Consider the following 8,624-nt stretch of genomic DNA (forward strand, 5'->3'; position numbering starts at 1 on the left):
TGGGGCTAGTAACTTCAGTGTTAGATGAAAGTAATTTTCATAGTCATTTATTTGTCAGGTGGAAATTCTGCCATTGTTCTAGTATATTGGCTATCTGTTCTGATACCCTTGCTCCTCAAAACGTAAGCTTTATTTTTGGTTTGAATTTGTCTCATTCATCTTTGAGTCCTTGGTGCTTTTTTATGTCAGTATGGACTAAAGAACATCTCACTGGCCTTGGCCTTGCTCTCTGAAAGTAATAACAGTAAATGACCAGATTACTCAGAAACTATTCTCCTTTTGACAAGCTGCTGAATGTCTGGTAGTCATTTTTAACACCTCTGTTATCTTTTTTTCCCAGTGCCTAAATTGCGACAACTTCTGTAGCTCATGTTCTTCTTATCTTTGTTGCCTGCATGTGACCTTTTTTGTTGGTAAATCCCTACAGCATCCCACTGAAGCTTCTTTTGTGCTGTGTAGAAAACCTGTGTAGCTTAACTCCATTTTAGTACTTCTCAGGATGCAACTATCCTGACCTGACGGTCTGTGGCTTCCCTGTCTCAGAGGAAAATGTTTCTGTTTATCTGTCTGGGAAAGAGCTTGCTTCTGCGGGTTCTGGTGCAGAGAGCATTCAGATTAGAACAGGGCTATGCAGCAGAACTCACCAGGAACATTTCTCAAAGGAAGGACTCTCCCCTGGCTGTTGATTTTTCCAAACTACCAGTTTACTGTAGGTTTTATTAGGAACAGACAGTGCTGTTTCTTGGTGCACTTGATAGCACTGTGCCGAATACTTTGTGAAGGCTTTCTGTAACTACTGTGCAACAAAACTTTTGAACCCAACTCATATTCTTTTCCAGGAGTGAAATCAGATCTGCTGACATCTTTTTTTTTTCTTTTTTTTTTTTTTCTTTTTTTCTTTTTTCTTTGTGGTGGTTGATAAGGATTTCATCACTCTTATGTGAGAAGTACCTTTTTCCATGTCTTTCCAAACAGGTGAAAGTGTGTTTGTCTAGTACTGAACTGAAACCTCAGCATCAACATTAGCTGTTGTTAATGCAATTTCTGCTGTTCTGTACGTACCCTGAAAACTCCTTTCTCCTGGCACTGACAGTCCTAGATCTTTCCCTGGTATCTTCAGCATAAGCTCAATTTTTTCATGTGTAGAGGAAAAGAAAAAAAAAAAAAAAAAAAAGGGAAAGGGAAAACTAAACACATTAAGGAAATATCTAGAATCAACTCTTTACGCATTATGATTTACTCCATATCAATTTCTAATGGTTTCAGTTTCTCTTTCTGGTTTTTAATATCAGCAATTACTGACTTTATCACAAAACCAGGGAGTGCATTTAGCCAAAGGACAGGTTTTGCGTCATTGCAGTAGACTCCCTCTGTAGATGGTGGTCAGGATACAATGGTGCCAGCATACTTTTGGGCTAGTATTCTTTTGCCCAGAAGATACCACCTTACACAGAAATGACTTGGAAACTTGATACAGCAACATACTTGCCCTGGCTGTAGGATCTCCTGAGAGGGGTATATATGCACTTCATGGGATCCAGTGTCTTTTTTTTTTTTTTTTTTTTTTTTTAATGAATGCATATGTAGGCATTCAGTTATTCAATTTAAAATTTTCTTCTGGTTATTACTGATCATGTTTCATTCATGTGTCTCTCATTGTCTTGAAGCGTTAGGTCTTCTACCAAGTGCATCACCTCCTGTCACTTCCTTCTCTCCCTCCTCTATCACATTTTAAAAAATTATTCTTAATCCATTTTGTTTAACCTCTTCCTTAATTCTTTCCAACTCCAGAATGCAGACAGTTGGATTACTCTGACCTCCATCCTGCCATGTGCTCCTGGAAGATAGAACTTCATACCCCCATAAAACCCTCCAACACCACTGGGTATCAGTTCAGCAGGGATGAAGGCCATCATTTAAAAATAAGGATGGTGTCTAGACATTTAACTTACTCCTCTGGGATTCTTTTGTGATTTCCAACATCAGAAAAATAGTGACTGCTGCTGGTGTTACTTTTTACCCAGTTGTTTCATGGGTGCTGCTGGTGATCAGTGCTGAAGTGCTGTATGTACTCATGCAAAGAAGGACACAATCTTTTTGGTGGCATTTATTCAACAAAAGACATCTGTCAGGTGGGAGGGTGGGTGGGTGGGCCAATACAAAATAACTTCCCTGTGCACATACACCTCAACATTTCTGACAAGTGTTTTGGTAACTTCCCTCTGACTATTGAAAGCAAGACAAAACAAAAGGGCAGCTGGCATGCCCTGTGCAAGGCTATATGTCTATGAATGACAAAAAATACATGAGTTGCATGGCTTTTTGCTTGAAATGGTGTGGTAATTTGGGTGTGAATACTGAACAGCACTTATAATAATGTCAGATTATCTTTTGCTGGAAGGACACCTATGCTCTGGAAAAACCATTATGAAGTTATTATCTTCTTTTAATTTAATTCGAAACCATCCAGCCTTTTATTATGTCAGCTGCTGCATCTTACTACTGAGAGACAGTCAATTTGGGGAAAAAAACAACAACAAAGAAACAAACAGTAATTAACTTATATATGTGTGTTTATCTGCAGACCAAGAGCAGCAGCAAGAGATTTTAGAGGACTATTCTTTCTCTTTGCTCACTGATATCTCCTCCGTCCCCTCTTTGTTTTCCTTCCAGTTGCCAGACTTACCATCTCGTGTACTCAAAAGGAAGCAGCAGAGGTAGTGGTGTGTTCTGCTCTGCTCAAGCACTATGCTGTGCCCATGCATTTGTACACATGGAGGCATAGGGAACACTGGGAGGATCAGACTTTTCCTTAAACCAAACTGAAGTTTGCAGAGATATGTTACAATTTTGGGTGAGATGTTGAGGGTATCCGTGGGGCAAAGGCTGTGGGGAAGCTGTGATGGGGAGTTTAGGGAATGACAGAGGCCATGTGGGAGAAGCTCCTCCTAGTAACAGGATTCAAACATATGATAAGCTACATGGAGTCAGGACCTACCTGAACATGGTTTGGTTTGCATGAATTTTGTGGCATTTGTAAATGTAGGAAAAGTGGGAAGTGCTGCTCTATTGAATCTCTAATTGTGTGCATTTGTGTGTAATTGTGCTGCATCTGTTTGTTTTAGCCCAAGTGGACCTTGCTGTTGGAGTGGTGCTCCTGCAGGAAAGATGGTTTGAATCAGTGGGTGCTGTTTTTTGCCCTGATGATGCTGAGAAAACACAGACAGGACCATAAAAACCTAGCTGGCATCTCCTGAAAACACTGCTGTAATTCCTGCCATGGCCCATCAGCTCATTCCAGCAGGTGGAAGAAGGTATGTGGATGCAACTGAAGATGAGGAGTACATGTGCTTTTCTTAGACCTGGATGAAAGGGGAGGTGCTGCAGGTGTCCTTGCAGGTGGGCAGGACTGGGCTGGCTAATGGCCCCAGGTTGTTCCCTCCTGCATGAGCAAGTCCTGGTAGATGTATGTATTACACTCAGCTCATCTATTTGTGGGTACAACTAGTGCAAAGTTCTCCATAAGTTTCTCACTCTCTTACAGCATTGCTTTGGTCTGCCCTGGATTCAGTTGTAACTCCTGGTTCAGCTGATGTATTAAATGCTCTGGGGCTGCATGGCACATCTACAGCATTTCACCCCAGACTTTTCCTTTGGCAATTGCCAAAGGAAAGTGTACTCCATGATCAAGTTATATTATTGAGGTGCTGTTGCCTGCCATTATTATTACCCTGAGTTATCAGGGGACTGAAAACAAGGCAATGCTGAGAAACACCTAAGTCTCTGACCCTCAGGTACCAGCACACCTTGATTTGGTAGCAGACAGCCTTGCACTTCACTTTTTTAATTATCTCACTGTTCCCTTAGGATGCTAGGAAGATAAAGTGTGTCCACTGCCCATTACCAAAGACTACATGACAGGCCCAATCTTGCTCTGAGACATCTAATTTGTATGCTCCAGCCCTATCTGTCTATTGTATTATTTATTCCTCTGGCTTTCCCACTTTAATCTCAGTTTTCAGAGGTTCAATTTTCCCTAGCTATCACGTTGTGTTGTGATGTATCATGAGTCATGCCCCATATACTGTGCAATAATAGCGCATGCAAAGAAAATCGTTAGAGCCAGCATATCTGAAAAAAGTATCGTTTTTGTGAAAGCTGAATCTGCCCTGCTGCAGCAGAGCTAGTTTCAAGTTTCCAATCTGAACAAAGTTGCTACCTAACATTTATTTTCTTTGAGATTTATTTTGAATACATGCCATTACAACAGCTTTGGTATCTTTTATGACATTCTTCTGTGAAGCCAGCAGGACTGTAATTAGTTTAATGTCCACTAAATGACAGCCCAGTGTGTGAACTTTAATCACAACTGCTCTGGGTGTTATTGGTCTTTTAGGACTTTGACTGAGCCAAGCCATGCAGAAATGGTGTTAATCTTGCACTGTAAATATGATTGAGAGCTTATTATGAATTTCTCCAATTTCCACAAGATTGATGCTTTAGATCAACCTGTCTCTCTGAGCTCCAGCTAACAGGATATTCATGCAAAAAAAAAAAAAAAATAAAATAAAATTGCACCAAATATTGAACTTTGATTAGAAGGCATCAAGGATTTATTAGAATTGGCCTTTTATTCAGCAAGAATGAAAAAGTCATGACTGGATGCTTCACACATGTGGCATGGGGATCAGTTGTCAACTCCAGGAGGTAATGCTTTTTTATTTTGCCAGCCATTGCAAAGCAAAGGGTATCCTTTCAAAGCAGTTTGTTTTGGATTAAAGTGAAAGGCAGAGTGATGATGAGAGGCTGCTAATTTATCTGAAAACCCTCACGTTAGGACAGCAGCGTGTTCCAAGGTGTAATTTCCAAAAGGCCCTGGCCTTCTGTGGTTTGATGTGAGAATTCACTAGGAAATGAACATTTAGGTCATAGAGAAGCCGAAAATTTAGTCCTGAGTGCCAATGCCCTAGTGTAAATACTATGAATCTTTCAGTAACAGACAGAAAAGAAATTTTGACTTCTGAACATGTGGTTGTCTTTGAAATGTAATTTCACCCGTTTCCTCACATCTCCCAATGAGTAAAAATTTGTAGCAACCTGATATTATCAGTAAATTTAATTAATTTTTCCTTCTGGAAACCTTTCCCTTCAGGTTTCCTCTGAGATGAAAGCTTGTTTTGACAGCTGCTCATGTGGCAAACTGGGATCCTGCCTGCTCTCTGGAATTATTTCAACATGTGCACTTACACCTTGGCTGAAAATCCAAACAGGCTCAACTGTGAAGCATGGCAGACCCTGCTGATAGGCACCACGACATCCTGCAGCCCTACTGCAGCTTTACAAGGTCTGAGTATGAGAGGCAGTGCTCATTGCCATCTCTGTTGAATAGGGTAACATTTTTCTAATGAAATTTCTTTTATAGAAATTGCAATTTATAGATACCGAAGCATTTGATTTGAGATTTTGTTCACGTTGATGAAATTCCAGCTCTGAATATGCCACAGGGAAATTGTTTGCATGGGTATGTGATATCAAATTTCTTTAGCAGAGGATATATCAAGCTTAACGGAGAAGTAAGCCATATGAAAATTGATTGTGGTTAAAAGGTCATGTGTTGGACACATCATATCTCCCAGAGACTCCTATGACTATGGGCTTTGCACCGTAAAACACCAGTGCTACATTCCCAGTTGTATTGATTATTTTGTTATGTTGTGTTGACTCTTCAAAACAGGCCATTTCCCCAGCTCCTTAGTCTCCTTTAGAAATGAGTCAAAACCAGAAGGTGTTTTGATGACATCATCTGCCTCGGTAAATCACTGCTGGCAGTCTGCATTGAATGTGAGAGGAATGCAGAAGCTGGAGCTTCCTTGGGTTTCCTTCACACACAGGCTCATGTGAGGAGGAGGAGGATGGTGGCATGTATGGTGACTGTGCCAAAAGGACAGGGTGAATTGCATGTGAGCAGCATTTTGCTAGAAAAAGAAAATGCTTAGCAATAAGGCAGTGGAGTCTCTGTTACTCTCCATCATACACAGTATGCCCTCAATGCAAACATGCTTCATGAAAAGGGTGGTATCCCCGCGATATCAAAAAATGGGTGGCAAGAAGTTTATTCATTTGGATAGTGGATTTTCACATCAAGCGGGATAAGCAGAAAGGGAATACACACGCAGGCATTATTTTGGGGTGTGATAGGGAGACAGGATGCACAAAACCAGTAAATATATATATAATGAGAGCTCATCCAACCCTGCAGCTGCAGCAGTCTAGGGCATATATCTGTGGTGACTCCAGAGCCTAGCTGGGAGAGAAAACTTCGTCACAGAGATGCATAATGCAATCACTGTCTGAAGCATCCTTCTTCTGGAGCCTCACAGGTGGCTGACTTTCAGCTCCAACTGCTTTGTCTGTGTAGTGCCAACATGGCTAACATAATTAGGAGGAAAGGCAGAGTCAAAGGTTGCCTGATGAATAATTTAAATCTATAAATATACTCATTGCCATAAACATCTTTCTTGATTCCTTTATTGTTTTTTTTTTTTTTTCCTTTTACCTTGTAACTCATTTTTTTCTTTTCTTCTTGTCAGCAAAGATTCCTCACTCAATTTTTCTCAATAACAATCCAAATGTGTTAACTATCACCTGCTACTTAGTTTTAAACAAATAGCTTGTCCCCATCTTACTCATTTCAATTGCCATGCTTAAATGATCTTTTCCAATCTGTGCTAACCCCAAGGCAACTCTTATCTGCCATCTTGATAGGTGACTAATGGCTTTCCATTCTGGGAACCAATGTGAAAGACAGTAGAGAAATAAGACAACTAGAAAAGACTCTTTTTCTAACCTTCCTTTCACCTCAGTCATTTCAGGAAGGAAGGCCAGAAGGGTAATAAATGTTTCACTCTTCTTCAAGCAACACTATGGTGCCCAGTGTTAATTACCTGAAAAATATTTAAATTAATGGACAGAACTGAAAAAGAAAAGTACTTTTCTCTTGCCAAGTTGAACTGGTGGCAAAAAAAAAGAGATTTCCTTCATGTGTGCTGACACTGTTAACATTCTCTCCCTTTGAGGAAGGTCCTACATTGCCCCCTACTACCCAGCCAAGCCTAAGAGCAGGAGTGATGCATTTCATCGTGTGATTTCAGACCTGCCTGTGTATGGCCTTGGAGCTAAACTAATTCAGTCTACAGTGATTTGCTGAGCACCAATTGCTACTGCCAGATGTTTGTGTTGGGATAATGCTTTGGACTCCAGCACTAGCTTGGGTACAAGATTCTTGATGTGCTTTGCAGCTCTAATTCTCTCTAATGAATTTTTATCACTCCTGCCCATTTGTTCTCAGCCCCCAGTAGCACAAATTAATCCAGGCATCAAATGATGTTGAGTTGTTCCTGTGCTTGGGCCCTACAAGGTTTTCCTGATTCTATTCATCCTCCTTAAGCCAAAATTGGGTTCCCAAACTTGTCTTGCCTACTTGAATGATGATCTGTCTTGTAAGGCTTTACAACTGGTACCTGACTGTGACACACAACTGTGTTTTTTTACATACCCAGGTCTCCCTATACTGTTTCCACTGCAGTTCACCAGCACTACTTGGATCTGAGCAGGCAAGCATCAGCTGAGCATCAACCCAAGCATCAACCCTTCTTACAGCATCCTGAAGTCCATGGTTAACTAGCATATCACTCAGCCTGAGGCTCAGCATGGAGTCACCATTCCTCTGCAGCTCCATGCAAAGCTGAGTCCCTGCCTTAAATATTCATCAGCACTGACAGAGGTTGTCCCTGTGTCCCGACCAGTGACTGCTGTCCTCATCCCCATGTGTGTTGCTGGGCACTGCTTGCATCCAACCCTGGCCATGCAGAAAGTGTGAAATCCAGCATCACATCCAGAGGGGCTGAGCCAGGCATGGGCTGCATAGATACTAGGATTGCTGCAAAGACAGGGGCACAGGGCTGGGAAGGAGGACTTGTGGTGATGTTCAAGCATGGAGACAGAGTCTCAGGATGCAAGAGTATTTACCTTATTTAAGAGTGATTTATGGCCTCATTTTCAATTCCTGCTGGGACATCCTCTGTTTAAGGGCAGCCTTGAAAATGGGTTTGATATTGCCTAGAGGGTTTTGGTTTAACTAATACCAGCTCGTTTTATATCAGGCTGTGTCTGGTGTGGCTGGGGGGTATCATGCAAACTGGCTAGTAGGTAACTCTAATAAAGCAATGAACCCTGAAAGCAACATCTGTCTCATCCTACTCATGCTCTCAGATGATAATTGCATCACCTGCTCTGTACCTCATTAGCACTGACAGCTCTTCCTTCCCTTGCCCCCAAGACAGTGGGGGTAGGTACTTGTCCCATCTGTGTTTGGATTTCCACTAAGCATATGGTTGCTGTGGTTTAACCTGGCTGGCAGCTAAACACCACACAGCTGTTCGCTCACCCTCCCCCCTCCCGCTTTGGGATGGGGGAGAGAAATGGGAAAGTGAAGCCTGTGAGTTGAGATAAAGACAGTTTATTAAGACAGAAAAATAATAATAACAATAATAATAATAATAATAATAACAATAGTGATGATAATAGTACTACTAATAATAATGTCTACGAAACAAGTGATGCAC

General features: G+C 41.3%; 1 protein-coding gene across 1 annotated transcript in view; it reads left to right on the forward strand.

Annotated features, from left to right (window-relative positions):
- The window catches only part of LOC311432985 (uncharacterized protein), a 65,034-nt gene extending 56,792 nt beyond the window's left edge, over window positions 1–8,242 (forward strand). The window contains exons 4-5 of the mRNA XM_084511665.1: window positions 3,126–3,314; window positions 7,560–8,242. Coding sequence (XP_084367791.1) covers window positions 3,126–3,257 — 132 coding nt within the window. The 3' untranslated portion in view covers window positions 3,258–3,314; window positions 7,560–8,242. The remainder of the gene's footprint in view (window positions 1–3,125; window positions 3,315–7,559) is intronic.
- The last annotated feature ends 382 nt before the right edge of the window (window positions 8,243–8,624 follow it).

The sequence above is a fragment of the Aythya ferina genome, assembly GCF_964211825.1.
Source record: "Aythya ferina genome assembly, chromosome: 2".
Classification (NCBI taxonomy): Eukaryota; Metazoa; Chordata; class Aves; order Anseriformes; family Anatidae; genus Aythya; species Aythya ferina.